At 54.3% G+C, this 18,312-nt stretch overlaps 1 protein-coding gene across 2 annotated transcripts in view; it reads right to left on the reverse strand.

The window, feature by feature from the left end:
* CSNK1D (casein kinase 1 delta) overlaps positions 1 to 17,377 on the reverse strand; it is a 32,898-nt gene extending 15,521 nt beyond the window's left edge. Inside the window, exons 1-2 of one of the 2 annotated variants that reach the window (XM_047094044.1) lie at positions 17,016 to 17,377; positions 9,840 to 9,950 (exon numbers count right to left, since the gene is read on the reverse strand). In XM_047094044.1, the coding sequence (XP_046950000.1) occupies positions 9,840 to 9,950; positions 17,016 to 17,091 (187 nt within the window). In that variant the 5' untranslated portion in view covers positions 17,092 to 17,377. The remainder of the gene's footprint in view (positions 1 to 9,839; positions 9,951 to 17,015) is intronic. The other variant, XM_047094045.1, reaches the window with a different exon arrangement.
* Between the last annotated feature and the right edge of the window lie 935 nt (positions 17,378 to 18,312).

Below are 18,312 nucleotides of genomic sequence, written 5' to 3' on the forward strand. Positions count from 1 at the left end.
TATGGCGTACACCAAAAACTAATATAAATGAATCACAGTTCTACTAAATAGTTTTGTCAAAAAGGACGCATGTTGTACAGTATTCCCTTTGCAGAACACACCACCGTTCACCACTTGGACTATTTCGGTCTGCTTCCATTATAAACAGTGCTACTCGGTATACCCGTATTTATGCCCACGAGTGCAAATTCTTAACACACGAAGTTCTCGTTCACATCTAGTTTATCCCCCAGGCGCGTACCTACAAACACAGAGCACAAGTTATCTGACCGTACGAGATAATGTCAAATTGTTTCCGGAGACTCTCCGGAGAGGAGAGCCCACCCCACACACCCACCAGCAGCGGGCGAGTCCCTGCTATGGAAGAGGACCGCCAGATCGCTCAATTTTTATCAAGCGGGTGGGTATACAGACGGTGTCACGCTAAATTCTCAATCCGGATCTTTCTTCCATGTGGTTACTGGCCACACGTTTCCTCTCTGAAATGTCGACAAGTGTCTTTTGCCAACTTTTCTATCAGGGAATCTTCTGCCTGTTTTATAGCAGTTCTTTAAAGATTCTGGATACTAAATAAACCATTGCCGGTTTTATGTGAGGCATATTTTTTTTTCTTTTGGAGTGTTTTGATGAGGAATTTTAACAAAGATGAATATATCAATCTTTTTCTTAATGAGTAATGTTTCTGGTATAAGAAACCCTGAGCCAGAAACAGATACTATTATTTTCTTTTAAAAGGTTAAAAGTTTCCCTACATCCAGCCAAAATGGGAGTAATAGGGGCCCAATTTACCCTCATATCTGCAAAAACAGAAGACTTAACAAAACACAGGACACGTGGAGAAACGGTTTCTAAGACACTGAACGGGAGACAACGAACGAACAACGCCCAGGCCTGACAGACAGGGCACAGGCCGCCCCCTCCCAGCCTGAGTGTCAGCAGAGACGCAAAGACCGAGCAGGCAAAAGGAACCTGACTTCATCCCATTTATGACCAAGTGGAGGAAGGATCTGAGCAGCAGAGTTAATACCGAGCGTGCAAGCCAGCGGAAGTCACAGTGTCTGGCGTCCAAAGATGACCAGGTATGCAAAGAGGCACAAAACACCCGCGCTGAGAACGGTCCGCTGAAACTGGCTCAGGTGTTAGAATCAGCAGAGATGGACAACACGTTATCAACTCCAACTATTTTCCATGTCAAAAAGTTACACGAAGGCATGGCATGGGGGATTTACGAGACTCAATTCTAACTTTTAGAAAGGAGAACTACAGGGTCTGAGATCAGACAGCGTAGAAGAAAAGATGTGTGACTTGAGGCACAAAACTACTGGAAAAGCAGCAAGAGTTTCAGTGAGCTCCGGGACAGCTTCGAGCCACCAGACACCTGCATCACGCAGCCCCCAGGAAAGAGGGAGGAGGGGACAGAGAGGATGCTGGAAGCAGCAGCTGGGTAAAGAAAACAAACCCACCAACCTAAGCTCGGCGAGCCCCACGCACCGGGGCCACAACGAACATCGCACAAGCGTCCAGACCTGTGAATCAAATCGCTCACGACTAGATAAGGAGAGCATCTCGAAAACAGCCAGGGAAACGCCACGTTACATAAACCAGACAAAGACCAAGATCACTGCATGCTCCTCGGAAAAGCACGGTGGGAAGCCTCTTTCAAGTGTGGAGGAAAAAAGCCTCAGAAAGCCGAGTAACGAGAAGATCTCCAGGTCTATAAAAAAGGTGTAGACTCCATCAGCAGCAGACCTGCACTGCTACGTATCGGAAAGGCCGCCCTGCAGGCAGAAGGCAGACGGAAGTGTGGGCCCGCACAAAGGGTTGAGAAGCACTGGAAATAACAACGTAAGTTCACACGTAAGGTTTTAAAATTACTTAAATCCCTTGAAAAGATAGGACTGTTCAAACGAAAATAACAACGCAGCATAGGGTTTATCACATGCAAATGTAAGCGCAGGAGGACCGGACCACACAGGCTGGCAGTGAGGGAAAGGAAGCACACCATCACAGGCAGACGCCCTTGACACACACACACACACACACACACACACACGCACACACGGGTTGCAGAAAGGCCAGCGCACGACATCAACTTCAGACCAAAGGGCGCACAAGAGCTGGGTCCGCATGGGACACAGCAGGCTGCCGTGCAGAGCGTTCCCAGGGATACGCCCGTCATTTCGTAAGGATAAAGGTGTCAGCTCATCAGGAGAGCTTTAACAACTCCACTCGTTCATGCAGCTAACAGCACAGCTTCAAAACACACAAACCAAAGCCGCAAGGAGATCGGCAAACCCACAGCTTGACGGCGTCCCCGGCAGCCCCTCGGGCAGCAGAGCACAGTGTCCTCAAGTGCACACGGGACAGTCACCAAGACAGACCCAATGCTGACATAAAACAGGCCTAGCGTTAAAAGGATTCTAGTCGTACAAAGTGTGCTCTCAGAAGACCATGAAATCCAGTCAGAAATAACAAAGAGCTCTCTGGAAAACCCCCAATATTTGGAAGCTACATACTATGCTTCAAAATAACCCATGGATCAAGGGAGAAATCAGAAGAGGAATTAGAAAGCATTCTGCACTAACTGAAAACCCAACATATCAGGATTTACGACATGCGCTCTCGTAGTGCTTGGGGGAAATTTATAGCAACTAAACGCCTGTATTAAAAAAAGACACATCAATGACGTCAGAGAATTGGAGATTAAACCCAAAGTAAGCAGATGACGTAAAAAAACAATCAAGTAGTAGTCAATGAAACAACACAGAGAGAGCAACTGGAACCAAAAGGTGTTTCTTTGAAAATATTTTTGATAAACTTCTACTCAGGCTGCTCAGGGAAAAACAGAAAAGGCACAAATTACCAATATCAGCAAGAGGCCTCCGCACACACGAAAAGGCTAATAGAGAACTATCATAAACAGCTTTATGCCAGTAAATTCAGGAACTCAGATGACAGATGACCCAGGCAAACTGAAAGACACCAACCATAAAGCCCTGGTTACTGCTGGCGGGAGCGTAAGGGAACAGCCACTGGAAAGCAGCTGGAGGTTTATTCAAAAGGAAAAGCTCTCGCCTCCTTCTGATTCGGCCACTCCACCCCTAGACACTCACCCATGAGAAAAGGAAGTGACTGTCCACCTGAGCACCTACACAAACGTTTGCAGCATCTCTGGAATGCCCGATACCGGGAACCAGCCCGGACGCCATGAACAGGTGAAGGGATCGAGAACCGGGCGTACCCGCCCAGGGAACACCGCTCAGTGCGCTGTGGGAAAGGAGGGGCAGAGGTGTGAGCTCACACACGCCACTGGCCGGGACGCACCGTGTCACTTCTCACGCTCCTAGAGAACTGTGCCCTGGGCCCCGTGGTCTCCGGATTTCAGCTGCCCTGGCTGCGTACACAAGACGGTCTTGCGCACTTTAACTCCGCTCTTAACGCAAACATCCCGGTCTTGTGTTTCCAGGTGACGCCCTCCTTCCTGCGCCGGGCTCTCAGGGCAAAGAGCAGTGTCGGGCAGGAGCGGCCGCAGGACCGCGCAGCAGGAATGCGCTCTGCCGTCCCACCAGGACGGACAACTGCTGGCAGAGCACAGGAGCCACCTTCCTTTTACCAGTTAGAGTGGGCTCCTCTGCCAGGGTCCTCTTGAAACCCCTCCACCTTCATGGGCGACGAGTTTTTAACCGGGCTGCCCCGTGACTTGATCTCTTCCTCCTACAGGATCAGCAATCAGTCTGAACAGGAAAGGCGATGCAGAGGGGTCAGGAGAAGGCACTGAGAGGAAGCCAAGGCTAGGGGAGGCTGGTCTATACCCGTGACGAAGGGTTCCTACTCAGGACCTCCGATCATAGGACCTCGACTCCCTTCCCCTACCAGATCCTTCACTGGCTCAGGCCAGGCCTACCAGCACAACAGTTCATGTGTGTTTGAAAAAATTCAAGTTGGTCATGACAGGTTGTAAGAGAGCCTGAGCTGCCCTGGGGTGCCAGATGAAGGCCCCAAATCTTTATCCTTGAATAATGCTGGGCTTTCCTGCCTCGGCTTCCAGAGACTGTGGTGTCCAGGGCCGGCATCCTGTCCTGGTGCAGCAGGGGATAGGGCCATGGTGGTGCGTGCGATGGAGCGCACTGGGGGAGCCACGTGTCATCCTGGTTCCGGCCCCCCCCTTAAGATCGCTGTGTCTGCCAGGCCCATAGGACTCACGAGCTGCCAGCTGAGTGATCAAGAGGCGGCCTGACTTGGGTAAACATAACAAGTTGCTCTTTCTCCATATTCTTCTGGGGTTTTATGGTTTACAAACTTCTTTTTGTATTGAGAGAAAAACAGCCAGATGATCTGACAAAAGGCTCTGCACCAGGCAAATGATCTCGAACACAGGCTTGAGGGACCCCTTCTTAGAGTATGTGTGCAAGTGGTGGTGGGGGGGGGGGCTTGAGCCATCCATCCTTTCTTGGTGTCCCCTTCCCCTACTTCCTATTTTGGGCCAGATCTTCTGTCCTGAAAACTTAACTCCTACCCTCTTCCTTCCTCTGTACCCCACTCCCACCAAAAAGCTTAAACACCCACTCATTTAATTTCTGGGGTGATCCCATAACTCTTAAGTGATTTATGCAAAACTCTGAAGAAGCCAGAAGACGCCATTCCTTGTTCCCAATCCCGAGTCAAGACTGATCTTTGACGTGATTCATGCCAAATACACTGCTGTATTCAGATGGATTGAACCTTCTTCCCTACTTTAGTCTCTAATCCTATGGAAGACACGTGGCGGGGGGGGGGGGGATGAGCTCCCATGCAGAAAGCGGGGCTGGAAGGGCACCTGGTGGCTCAGTCGGTCGGGGGTCCGGCTTCAGCTGAGGTCATGATCCGGCAGTTCATGGGTTTGAATCCGCCTGCTTTGGATTCTGTGTTTCCCTCTCTCTCTGCCCCTCCCTCACTCATGGTCTGTCTCTGTCTCTAAAACAAACAAACATTAAAAAAAAAGAAAGAGAAAGAGAGAAAGAGAGAAAGAGAGAGAGAGAGAGAGAGAGAGAGAGAGAGAGAGAGAGAAAGAAAGAAAGAAAGAAAGAAAGAAAAAAGAAAGTGGGGCTGGGAGACCAAGAAGGGAAGACGACTGGATTTCCAAGTCCCTCAGGAGTGTCCCTGTCAGGACATGTATGTCAGAGGGGCCACAGGACTGTTTAGGAGACGGGTGAATGTAACTCCGTGTTTAATGCAGGAAACCGAATCTTTCTGTGGAATCTTGACTTTCTGGGGAAGGAGGGACACATGTGCCTACCTGTCCTCTCCCAGGCTCCCTCCTCTTGTTCCTGAATTGCAGGAGGCTGAGCCTCCAGGTTCAGTGACCCCATCCCTAGAGGGTAGGGATGTGACGGTTTTGCCACACCAGTACCTCCCCCTTTGCATAACACAGGCACTGACCCTCCCCTTCCCCTGGAAAAACACAACGAGTAAAAAAAGACTGACTTACTGGCACGTAGGGGAAAATGTTACATCTTGTAACTGCTGTTGGTGGAATGAACGGACTGTAAGTCCTACAGGGCAAGCGAGTTACCCAGCCTATCTCTAATGTGTCTTTTTGGGTTTCCTTTCCAAATAATAAGTTTTATTTCTTCCTTTCCCATTCTTGTTCTTTAATGTCCCCCTTGCCTTCTGTGCTAGTGAGGACACGCCATACCACATCAGAGAGAAATGGGGAAGGGGAGACCAAAGACGACATGGCTCCGACAGAAGCCCAGACACCAGGCAGGCAGGAGGGGAGGGAGCCCTGAGCACCTGACCGACCAGGAGCACATCCCCGTGGGCACACGCGGCACCTGGGGCCACCCTGCAGGCCTGCTCCACGACGCATAATGCCATTCCCAGGAAACAGGGACTGAATGTCCTCGAGGCACTGTCCCCAAGCGCAGGATGCCCAAAGCAGGAAAGAAGCAGCTTACGGAGACGTGACTTCACCGACCTGCGGCTGTGCCGGCTCGGGGGTGTCTGGGGAGCACGCGGGGTCAAGGGAAAGTTGTAGAGCACATGACGACCGGACTGCGTACATTCAAAGACTGCGTGGGTCAGAAGACGGGTGTCAGGGACCACGGCCCGTTTATGTCGACGGGGTGTCCCGGTGGCGGCACTTTTCTTTACTAGCAGTTCACACCAGCACGTCTTGCCACCACAGCATCCGGGAGCAGAAAAAATGCGGTAGAAAGCAGAGCACCCTTGCTCTCAAGAGTCCTCTGGCCCGAAAATGTAGCCTGCTATGTCCTGAGCAGACTGGAAACCGAGCGGTGAGGCCCCAGGAAGCAGTCAGCCACACGGCCATTCGCATGGCAGTCCCCACTGCGTGTCCACAGACTGTTCCTCTGTGACATCAGAAATCTGAAATCGCATGCCGCTGTTGGGAGCCCACGCAGAAGCAAGCAAGGCCGGCGGGGCTAGAACAGCAGGGCCAGAACATGCTGCCCCCACCCCTGTGCCATCTGGATGGGAAACGGGCCGCCTGGTGTAGCTATGTGTGGTCTTCAACGCTCGATGGGGTCCAAAGCTACCAGAACATATGCTTGGGGGGAAAAGTGAGGGGACAGGGACAGGTAAATGCCTTCTGTTTCTACCTGCGAGAAGTTCCAGTATTCAACATTAATGCCAATACAAATTTTCACGCAGTTTTTTGCAGCTCAAGCCCAACACAACCGTAAACAAAACTGCCACACATTTCTAGACAAGGTTATTAGGTTTTTAAAAACAAATTTCTCATGGGGTGAAAGAAACACAGATTTAGAAACAAACTAGGCAGGGATGCTGGGGGAGAAGCTTGGGCCGTGGCCTCCCCTCCAAGTGCACCGGGGGTGGGCACATGGTACCCAGGGAGGCCCCGCTGCCTCTCAAGCAGGTGGGAGTTACAGGCATTAACTTTAGTATCAATCCCCGCATGTTCCATGTGCTCTCTGCTATTGTGAAACACTCGTTAATAGAAAGATGGTGACTGTCCAAAACGAAGCACAGGCACTGGCCCGGACGCGGACGGGCAGACGACAAGAGAAGTGAACTTGGGGAAGCCGCACGCCTCTCCTGCGCCGGGGTACTTGCTCACCCTCACCGCTGGCCCAGGCTTCGCACCCACACGCCACACCCTCCCGAGCCTTGACCGGAAGCAGCTGGGGACTAAACGAACGTTCTCTGCTGAGGGGTTACCAAAGGAGGGAGCGGTCTGAAGCCACTTGGGGGCCATCGGGACGGGAATGAGCAGTTAATATCTAGGTTCTGCCAGGCAGTCAGTCTGCTGCATTTTGAGAAGAACCTGGTGTCTACCCAAGTCATTCGCCAACACAACTAACCAAGATTTCTGCCACTGCAACTTTTTAATCCATCACCGCGATCAGGTGTGGGGAAGGCGGAAGCCTCTGGGGCGCACTCGGACCGCTGACTGCCAGGGAGGACCGCGCACACCTCCCCAGAGGCAGAGCTGCTGTGCGGCAGTGGCCTGGGTGCGACAACGCTCAGGTTCAAATCTCTATCCTCTGGAAAGTTCCGCAGTGGTCTATGTTTCTTCATTCGTGACACGAGGCTGGTGACACCCACCATACAGGACTGTCGTGGCGGCAAACGCGCCAGCGTCTGGAAGTGAGGCCGACTCCGCCCCCAGGCAGCCTGCCGGCCTGAAAGCAGCCGTCCCTAAGCTCTCCCTAGCCAGGCACACCACCACCACCATGGTCCGGGCAGGGTCCAGACGACCCTGTACAGCAAGCTGGAGAGTGCAAGACAGCGCGTAGCTTCGAGCTTCCTCCTACGATGCCGTCCGTATCGACCACGTGCGAGTACGCCCAGAACGCAGTGTTCAAAGCAGGTAAGAAGAGCCATGATCACAGATGCTTGCTGTCCCTCCACCACGACAAAGCGATGTGCGCTCACATGAGGGGTGACGCAGAAGGCTAACTGGCAGCAAAGCGGATTCCTGCATCTTCTCTCTGCGGCCCTAGCTTCGTCCTGTTTAGGAGAGAGGCACAGAACACCACCGGCACCATGCACTCTGCCTTCCGGGACATCAGCTGTTTTCCAAAACTGACATTTTACACTTTGTTTTGTCTTTTAAACACCTTGATAATATCTACCAAGTGCACATTTGAAAAAGGAGGAGGGGAGCCTGGTGGCTCAATCCATTAAGCATCCGACTTTCGATACCAGCTCAAGGTCATGATCTCTTGGTTGGTGAGACTGAGCCCTGCATCGGGCTCTGGCTGACATCGCGGAGCCTACTTGATTGTTTGTCTCTCTCTCTCTCTCTCTCTCTCTCAAGCTCTCTGCCCCTCCCCCATTCATGCTCTCACACACTCAAAATAAATTAACAAAAAAAAAAAAAGGAGTAAAACTCATCTACGTGTGGGGGATGGCCAGACGGGGAGAAGATCCCAGATTTCTAGGACCCGAGAGAAGGTGGACAGGGACACTAAGAAAGCAAGTGGTCCTTCAAATCTTAAAGTCCAGGTTTCAAAATGAGCTGCAGCGCTGCAGCCTGGGCACCTAGTCCCACGACAGAGGCCACGGTGCGGGGATGGAGAAGCCCCATGCTGAACAGAATGAGCTCTTCTCTGTTTACAGTCTCAGCCCCTTAACCGACTCTTATCTGGGGCGTCAGCCAACTGATTTCTTCCCTGCTGCCCTCTGGCCCTCCAGCTCACAGAGATACTGCTCCTTAACATTCAACCAGGCTTTTAAGCTGGGAGGCGGCTTTATTCAACCTCCAGCACCAGACTCTCCCCAGCCATGAAGGCCACGTCCCGAGTCACCTCATTCTCACCACCTTCGAAATGGTACAGACCATCCCTGATACCTGAGGAGCCTACCCTCTGCTGAGGATGGCCAGGGAGCAGCCATGCCATCTGGGTCCTCTGCTGACCACTCCCTGAGGCCAACAAGGGCGATTTTCACCCCCGGGTGCCAGTCAAGAGCCCACAGCCTCCTCTGTCCCAAGAAAGGACCCCATCTGCGATGGGTCCTGCGGGCCCATGTGTGTTGCTGCTAAAGAGACACTTGCTCCTGCGTAAAGAAACGTCGGTTGCTCGTAGCAGCACAGATTTCGGGGGAGGGAGGGGACATGCCAGAGTGGAATCGCCAACCCCCACTGTTCCCCTGACAAAAAAAGCGAATTCAGACTCTGAAGTTTTCACTTGGCAAAGCGCCAAGAACACCCAAACTATGAAAATACCATGGAGGCATCCACTGTGAAGGATTTCCAAAGAGGACGCAGCACCTCCACTCTCTACACACAGAGCCCTGCTGCCGGGGATTGGGGGGGGGGGCCTCCTTGAGGTGGAGCGTGGTTATGTCCTTCCCAATGCTGCAGTGTCTTCGGGACTGAGACCCCCAATAAAATCCCCTCTTGCTCCATTAGCCAAACTATTCTGAAGTCCAGAGAATTCCAAAAGATTCGGAAACCAGACATCGGGCACCCTTAGGCCTGAGAGGTTTCACAGGATTGGGACAGTAATTGAGCTGGAGGGGATCACAGAGTTCACTGAGTTCAAACTCCACTTCACTCAGGAGCATTTGAAGGGACTCCCCCAAAACTAGGGAAAAAGCATGTGACTGAGGCAGTACACCCAACAATCTGTGTCTGAAAAATCACAATTCGCATGAACCCGGAGTCTGAAGACACTATCGGCTGACGTGAAGCTAAGGAAAAGCGCAAAATCATGCTCTACGTTGAGTGAGGCCCTCTGCAGGCCCCAGAGTCTGAAGGAAGCCACATGACCCTTCTCCTCCCTTCCCCGAATACACCAGAGGCTCTGATTCACGACGCATTCTCCCTCATCAAATACAACCCTGGTTTTCTTTTGAACAGGTAAAGGGCATACCTCCTCCCTGCATCATTTTGTAGATTTTGCTCTCAATGTGGAGCTGAGGGTGTTTGGTTTTGACACATTCAAGCTTGATGGCAACTTCTTCTCCTGCAGCAATGTCCGTACCTTGGCAAAGAAAGAAAATCACAAACATTAATAATCTGGTGTCCACCACCTAAAGCAATGCTACAACACACTACAGACCCTCTGCTCTGCTTTCTACCACTGACGGCGTCAGTGGTTAACAAACCCCTGTGGAAAATCATTACTTTCACTGCGTAAACAGAAGTTTTTGATGGGCATAGAAAAGTCTCCCTTAAAAAGTCTCCCTTACTGTTTCATCGCTCATTTCCATGTCTCCACCTGACCGTATCAATGGGAGAGCCGGGGACAGGGCAGTGCACTTCTGCCCACAGGGCTCCCATCTTTCCTGCCCCAAACCTCCCTGTCTATCTGTTGCTCGGCCCTCGCATTCCCAAGGCCAGGCAATGGGGGAGTTCCAGGGTGACTGTGTGCTCCCCGTTTCTCCATGCTGCCTGGACAAATGGGTGGGCGTGAGCCTTTTTTTTTTTTTTTTTTTTTTTAACCAAACCCCCACCCAGACCGGGCTTCGAACCGCACACACCTCCAAACACTCGGGTGCTTTTCCAGGGGCTCGGTTCCCACAAGGAACCCAGCAACCTCTCCCTTCCTGGGGAACAGGATGTCCACTGAACATGGACACCATACCAGAGCGTAGACTCGTTCTCGGGAGCCCAAACTACACCTATGCAACATGAACTTGTCACATACTTGTTGTTAGTTTTATGCTAAAACCGGCAAAACATTTGCAAATACCTCCCGATTACCAGCCCACGAGTTTAAAGGCAAATTCAGTTTTTCTCTAAAAATGTTCTCTATCTGGGGTGCCTGGCTGGCTCAGTAGGAGTAGCGTGTGACTCTTGGTGTCGCTGAGTTCCAGCGCCACAATGAGTGCAGAGATTACTTAAATAAAACTTAAAGGGGCGCCTGGGTGGCGCAGTCGGTTAAGCGTCCGACTTCAGCCAGGTCACGATCTCGCGGTCCGTGAGTTCGAGCCCCGCGTCAGGCTCTGGGCTGATGGCTCAGAGCCTGGAGCCTGTTTCCGATTCTGTGTCTCCCTCTCTCTCTGCCCCTCCCCTGTTCATGCTCTGTCTCTCTCTGTCCCAAAAATAAATAAACGTTGAAAAAAAAAAAAAAACTTAAAAAAAAAAAAAACTTAAAAAAAAAAAAAAGTTCTCTCTCTGCTCTACTTCGCTTAAGGGACTGTGAATAATGACAGCATTCTGGCCCCAAGCTGCACCTGCAGAACCTTCCTCAAGGGGCTTCAGCTGGCAAGAAAGGGAGAGTCTCAAACAGAACACATCCGGTTCTCCCCTAGGTGCCTTCTAAGTATAGGTGTCCCCTTTCCACGCAGGTCTGGAGACCCACGGTCCCCCTCCCGACCTACTGTCTGTCACACACCCAGTGTCCACCTCCTCCGTCTCCTCACGCAGGCATTTCTCTGTCTCACGGCATCACAGGAAAGGGGAGACAGCTCGGTAAGGCTGTGTTGAGACCACAGTCACAGGACTTTATTTACAATATATGGCTATAATTGCTCTATTTTCTTATTAGCTGTTATCCTAGTCTCTTACCGCGCTTAACTTATAAACATTATCGTGGGCGCGTACGTCTAGGAGAAAACGTGGAATGCGTAGTGTTCGGTACTGTCTGCCGTTTCGGGCACCCCCTGGGGGTCCTGGAATGTGTCCCCTGAGGATAAGGGGGTCCATAGTATAAATCCTTCCCAGTAGTATGTTTATCTGCACTGGTTCCAACAGCTCAATAGAGCCGGGACATTTTCTTCCCACGGAGATCGTGGTGGTGGACAAAGGAATCTGGCCAGTCCTCAAGTGACTGTTTCTCTCTCCATCTGAGTTCAGCGGGAAGATGTGCAGTCTGTCTCACAAGAAAGTTGCACAGAGGAATGGACTACTGGTTACAAAGCACCTTGAGATCCCTAAACAAAGGCAGAATAAGATCGGCAAGCACTAAAGCCATGACTGGCCTGTAGGAATGCTGCCTGCTGCTGTTCATGTGTCCAGTAAACGCCCAAGAGTCCCCAAAGTCCCCCTGGGTCTGCTTAGACGGCCGCAAGAAGTGCAGTGCTCCTGGTGGGCCTGGATCCCAAACCGGGGAAATAACCACCATCTGATCACTGCAAGTGACCCTTGTAGATTTAAGACCTTCGTTTACTATTCCACAGACATTCTTTTGGGCACTCAGAAGGAAGACAGGTAATACACTTCGTTCTTCCTTCCACATTTGTGACCATCTGTCCAATTACAAGAGAAATGACTTCATCGTAAATGTACCGTGCAAATGGGAGATGTGCTGGAGTTCCTGCGAGGACCTGGACTCAGAGCTGAACCCGCCAGCCCAGGAGACACAGAGAAGATGACTCAGCGTGCTGGTTACATCAGCAACGCTGTTCCCCAAAGCACAAGCAGTGGGGCCTTTAGCGAGAGCACTCTTGTACCTCCAACCATCAGCACTGTCACCCTTGCCACAAGGCAGGTATTCAATGACAAGACAGCCTGGACCCACACGGGCTATCTACCAGACTAGCACCTTCAAGAAGGCAGAGAACATTCTAGCTCCGCTCTATTGTGGCTCATAATGCAAATGTCTGGCCATCGACGCAGCAATACTGACACTCTTAGAGACAAATGGCCGTAGGCAACTCTGGAATACGGTATGAATTCCATCCTCCTAACGTGGTGCCAGCCTTCCTGCAGGATCACACCAGTAATAGAGCCAGCCTCCTCCAGGATCACAGCAGCAAACAACCAGACTCCCCCAGGATCACAGTGAACAGACATAGTCCTCCCCCAGGATCACAGCAGCAACAGAACCAGCCTCCCCCAGGATCACAACTGTGAAAGTCGCCCTGAGTCTGATGGCCCAAAGAAAGGCTTGGCTTGGGTTCTGCAATTAATGTGAGAGCAGCATACACTCGGCTGCCTCCCTGTGAGGTCTCTGCCCATTGGGGGGAAGTCCTGAGCAGTCCAGCTTCAAGTTCTGTGCCTCCCAAGGGAAACAAACATCACAGGCGAAACCAACGTCCACCAGTCCACAGCCCCAAAGCCCTGCAGTCCTGTCCCACCTCCTACAGCTGATGGCACACTTCCTGCTTCAACTGGCAGTGCTGCTCCAGGTCTAGTCCTCAAACTGCCACCAGTCCGTGAGGGACCAATACGAGGCAGTGAGCGAACCCTGAGGAGCTCTCACGGCAAAGTGACATTCCTGCAACATTTTACTCTTACTTCACAAAAGTACTGGTCTACGAAGGACTGGAAATTACAAAACCTGGTCCTTTAGCACAACTAACTTTCAGAAGTACTTCTAGAAAGGGGACAAGAATTTAAGAGACGTCACTGAGCACTGTGTTTCATATTCACAAGGCAAACCACGGTGTCTGTTTACACTAAGCAGTCTCCTCTCCCAAACAACCTCAACTCCTGCAGCTAAACAGCCCCACCCAGTGGGACAAGACTTCCCCTCTCCAGGCTTAGACTTGGCTTAACGGTGGTCGTAAAGAAACAAAATCACGTCTCTCAAGTTGAGCAAAGTCAGATGATGAATTAAGCGAACCTAACCCCAAGCCTGACCCTGTCCTGATACAGCTGTCCTTATGCCCAACTCCCACTGAGGACGGTCTTATCAAAGAAGAAATAGGGAGAGGCCTCTGGGCAGCCAGGCAAAGGTCACTCTCACAGGGCAAACGTTGACAAGGCAGCCAATGCAGCACCGCAGCTTCTCATCAGAGACACCCAAGTTCAAGCCACCACCCTAAAGAACGCAGGCCGGTGACCAGGAAAGCTTCAGCCAGTGCAGACAACTGGTCTTCTCTCCTGGCCAGCTAGCCACCACTCTGGAACCCCTACCGCGTGCCAGACATCCTTGCACGGTGCTCCTGAAGAGAAAGGGGAGTGAGAGGGAACACATGAAAATCACGTATGCAAAGACTGCCCATTAAGCTTTAGCTCTCGAAAGGTGCTTCTGTACACGAAGATTCTGACCGCACAGCCCGTCTGGGTAACACAGGTAACACAGGCAGGAGAGGCCGTCCTCTGATAAACTGATGGGAGTGACAGGGTCGAACACAAAGGCCAACACAGGCAGGAAGACAACTTCCATTCCACCAATCGTGAATGGCAGGGGGAGGAGGTAGGAGGGGTCCGAGGACCCTTCCGCCAGCCTCCGGAAGACGAACACGGTCCAGAACAGGGGGCTCGCAGACACTGTGGAACACTGGCCAAACAGAACGCAGCCTGACTTTAGCACGTCCCTGCACGCACGCCCTTTGTCCCCGAGCTCTGCCGGTCACCCCGAGAACACGTGGTCCACATTAAGAACATGGTTCCCCTCTGTTCGCAGATGCCCAGCAAGGGAAAGGGCTTCTGGTGTCCAGTGCCTCAGAAACATCACCTCCAGCAGCGAGGGACCAAAGCGTGTGGGGGCTAAAGCTGAGGAAGTGCGGTGCTGGGGAGGCTTCGCCTCACGCCCGGCGGCCACACCAGGCTCCGAGGCCTTCCCGGCCCGCCCTTCCCAAGAGCCTCTGGGATGTGGCAAGCCCGGAGAGGTCGACTGAGGATCCGGCTGCACATCTGGAGGTCCACGGCGGCTCTAGTACATACAGTTTCTGAAGGCCGGGCGTCAGAGAAACAGCCCCGAGATACCGCCTCTCTTTAAAGGGGCAACCGTGGGAAGGACCCGGAGAACTGGCAGGGCGCAGTGCTGCGTGAGCGCATCACCTCAGCAGGCGCAGAGATGGCCGGCCTCCCCTCCTCACGGTTTCAAACATCTGAAAGCACAGAAAGTCCCAGGCGGAAATCCAAGACCCCACACGCCAGGCTAACAACAAGAGGAACCTACAGGGAGGAGTCAAGAGTGTTCTGATCAATAGCAAAATGACAGGAGAAACGATTTAAATTCTAATCACACCAGAATCCGTGGGCCATAATGGTTTTTGAGACGTGAAGACCTGATTCCTTAAGTCATGCCTGATCAGTTACCTCAACAGGAAGAAACCACGTATGGATGGCGCAACCCACCCCGTGGTCTTTGGAGCAGCCATCTCTGACCCCCAACTTCGGCAGAGGGCGGGCTTCCTCAGACCCGCCTTTCCAGCCACGAATCACTCACTCACATACCGAGACCACCTCGCTTTTCCATGGTGGAGGAGCGCTTAGCCTCAATGGACCCGTGTGGGCCGAAAGCCGAGGCTGGTGGCAACGATCAGTCGTGTCCAGCCCCACGCACACAACTCCTAAGTGTACCTCACGGATGGGCCATTTGGGCGCTGGGAGCAAGGGTGTGAGAGGCGCAGTCCATGGGTCTCAGAAGGCGCACGGAGGAGACCGAGGACAGACCCCTCTGGGACGGGTCAGCCTCACCTGTGCATCAAGGGCTACTGGTGTGGCCCACACACGGTGAGGCCCAGAGGGACGCCACGGGCAATAAGCAGCGGGGCTCCCCACTGAGCTCTGACGGTCTGAACCCAGCTGCACAAAGCACAGAGCTGCCTAGCAAGGTCTCAACCAGAGGACACACGGTTTCAAAATGCCTACTTCTCGATGCTGGGTACAGGCCGCTAATGGACGACTTCAGTACAGCTCCTAGGTCCTAGGTGAAAACTTCGGCCAAAGTTCACTGCGCTATAAATGATGCAAACGGCTCACGTTCACCCAGCAATTCTCCCTAAATGAACGCTGCCGAGAGGGCGGCCGGCTGACCGCTGGAGAGAAATGTCCCCAGAGGGTCTTTTCTCCAGTAGGGCAGACGGGAAGGCATCCGTACCGCGTGGGGCAGGGAGGCACCCCAAGCAGTCATGAAGCACACTAACGCGTGGCCTCCTGACACTTGTCAACCTAGGGGTGCACCCTCTCCAGGTGACAAGAGGGAGGGATGGGGCCAGCTGCTGAAGAGCAGAACCAGAAGCGTGAGTGACAGAAGCTACGCCTGACCCCTCTGACAGGTACACGGGCAGGGGCTGCACAACAGGACGTGTTTACCCCAAACTTGCGCAACACCAACCCCCCTCTGCACGCGCTCCTCTGCCACGTCCAGGGGGCATGGGATCACTCACCCGCTTCCTCTGAGAGATGCAGGGAAGTCATGTTTAAATTGCCGACTTTCAGACTGAGGCCAACCTTCTATTCTACACGTGTATGTGTGTGTACTCCACTGTAAATCTGAAGCGATCCAGAACTTTCTAATCCCATACATGTTCTTCAAATCTATCTTGAGATTTTTAACAGCCCAGAGGACGACCTCACGAGTACAGAGAGCTCTGCTACTTTATTTGCCTCTAATTCTGCCAGCATCTTAACACCGACTTCCTCTACACTCACCTGGATCCCACTCTGGTTTATGTCCAGGTACCCTGGGTGGAACGCGGATGCGCAACATGTACTCCACTACCACTGGACCAGGCAGAGGACCCGACCCGCCGGGGCGACCCCGCGCTGGGTGCTGCGGCCGAGTAGCCCAAGGTCCAGACCCAGAGGAGCCTGTTGGCTAGGGCTGCGTCGTCGCAAAGGGCACCGAGAGACGCGGAAGCCTCGGACCGGCGCCCTGGACTTTCGCCGTGCCCACCCCCACGTGTACACGACACAGGGGGCCGCGCACCCGCCCGGCGGCCTTTGTCTGCCTGCGGGGGACACCCAGGCGCGACACCGGGCGGGCGGGCCGCAGCGAGCGGCCACGGTCTCGGGCCGAGGCCCAGGGCCACTCCCCGGCGGCCCCGGGCGCACGTTTGGGCAGGTGCCCCCGGGGGCACGGGCCGGACCCCACCGGAAGGCCGAGAGTTCCAGCCGCTCCACACCCGCCTGGGGAGCTGCGGGGGCACGAACCGGACGGGTGGGAGGGGAGAGGGGTCCCGGTCACAGCCGCAGGCCGGAGAGGGGAGTCCCCGGGGCGGGGTCTGGGGTGGGGTCCTCGGGGCGGGAGCCGGACGAGGGCCGGAGGGGGCCGGTCCTGGGCCCTGGGGTCCTCGGGGCGAGCTCCGGGATCCGGAGGTGTCCGGGATCCCGGGCCGGGGACCGGGGACCGGGGTGGGGGTGGGGGTGGGCCGGGCGGACGCTGGTCGAGGGGCGGCCCGAGCTCGCGGGGGGAGGGGCGCCTCACCGAGATAGATGTCTCCGAAGGAGCCGCTACCGATCTTCCGGCCCAGCCGGTACCTGTTCCCGACTCTGAGCTCCATGGTGGCGACGGCGGCGGATCCGGCTCGCTCTTGCCCTCCCTGCCGCTTCCTGGGTCTGAGCTCGGGGAGGCGGCGCCGCTGCTGCCGCTACGGCGGGTCGGGCTGCCGGCTCCGCCCCCCTCACGGCCCCGCTTTCACCATCGCTTTCCGGCCGCCCGGCTGCTCCCAGCGCCTCAATACGGGGCGGATGGGACAGTCCGAGCGCCGCCGCCCCTGCTCCGGCCCCCGCCGGCCCCGCTCGCCCTCTCCCCGCCGCGGATGGACTCGGATCTTCCGGGCCTAAATCCCCCTTCAGCTGCCTGAAGGAGCCGCCGCCATCGCGCTGTGACGTCACTTCCCCTAGCAACCCGGAGGGGCGGGACCGCGCTGCCCGAGGGGCGGGGCCGGGGCTTCGGGCGACGAGGAGGGGGCGGAGCCGGCCGGGGCCGGGCCGGGGCCGCGGCCTGCGCTCGCCGGAGACCTGGAGACCCCGGGACGCCCGGCTGGTCCCCTCCACACTCTTTGCTTCGCCGCTGCAGCAAGGGGGACCCCTCCCGGCCTGTTCCCACATGCAGGCTCCACGTGCTGGCGCAGGGGGCTTCGTTTGTCCTCAGGTGTCTCGGAAGCCAGCGGCTCCCCGCAATAGACCTGGGACAGGCCCCAGGCAGTGCTTTTTACGAGAGGGAAAGAAGGGGCCGAGCCCGTCGCTCTAGGCGCTGGGACGCACAGGACACAGGCTGGGACACAGGCTGGGATACGGGCTGGGACACAGGTGTGCAGGGCCTCTCGGACTGTCTGGTAGTCTGCTCAGGATTCCCCTCTACCCCCCCCAACCCCCAACCCCCCCCCCCCCCGGTCCTACCGTGCACCTCCATGTGGCACTGCCCGCTGCTGCCCGCCCACGCTTGCACCCAAGCCTGGCGCCTGCTGCCAGGGTTTCAATGGGCGAGGCCCGCCGGCCTGCCTCTGAGTCCCATCTTCCTGGAGACTGAATCAACTTTTCTCTCTAATTTGCGTTGGGTCTGAATGTTCTTCCTTTCAGAAGAATGGTAAACTTCAGAATGATGGCGGGCTTCAAGAGCTGGAGCCTTGATTCGGATCAGTGGGAAGGCAATCCTCCAGAGGGGCACCCAAACCAATAAAGAATGACTTCCAGGTCGTTGCCTCTAGAGGCCCATGCCCTGCCCCAGCTCAAAAGGAAGAACCATAGTACATAATGTTAATACATACTTTTGAACATTT

The sequence above is a fragment of the Lynx rufus genome, unplaced genomic scaffold (assembly GCF_022079265.1).
Source record: "Lynx rufus isolate CCGP_SWC_20201006 ecotype Redwood Valley unplaced genomic scaffold, mLynRuf1.p SCAF_37, whole genome shotgun sequence".
NCBI classification, from domain to species: domain Eukaryota; kingdom Metazoa; phylum Chordata; class Mammalia; order Carnivora; family Felidae; genus Lynx; species Lynx rufus.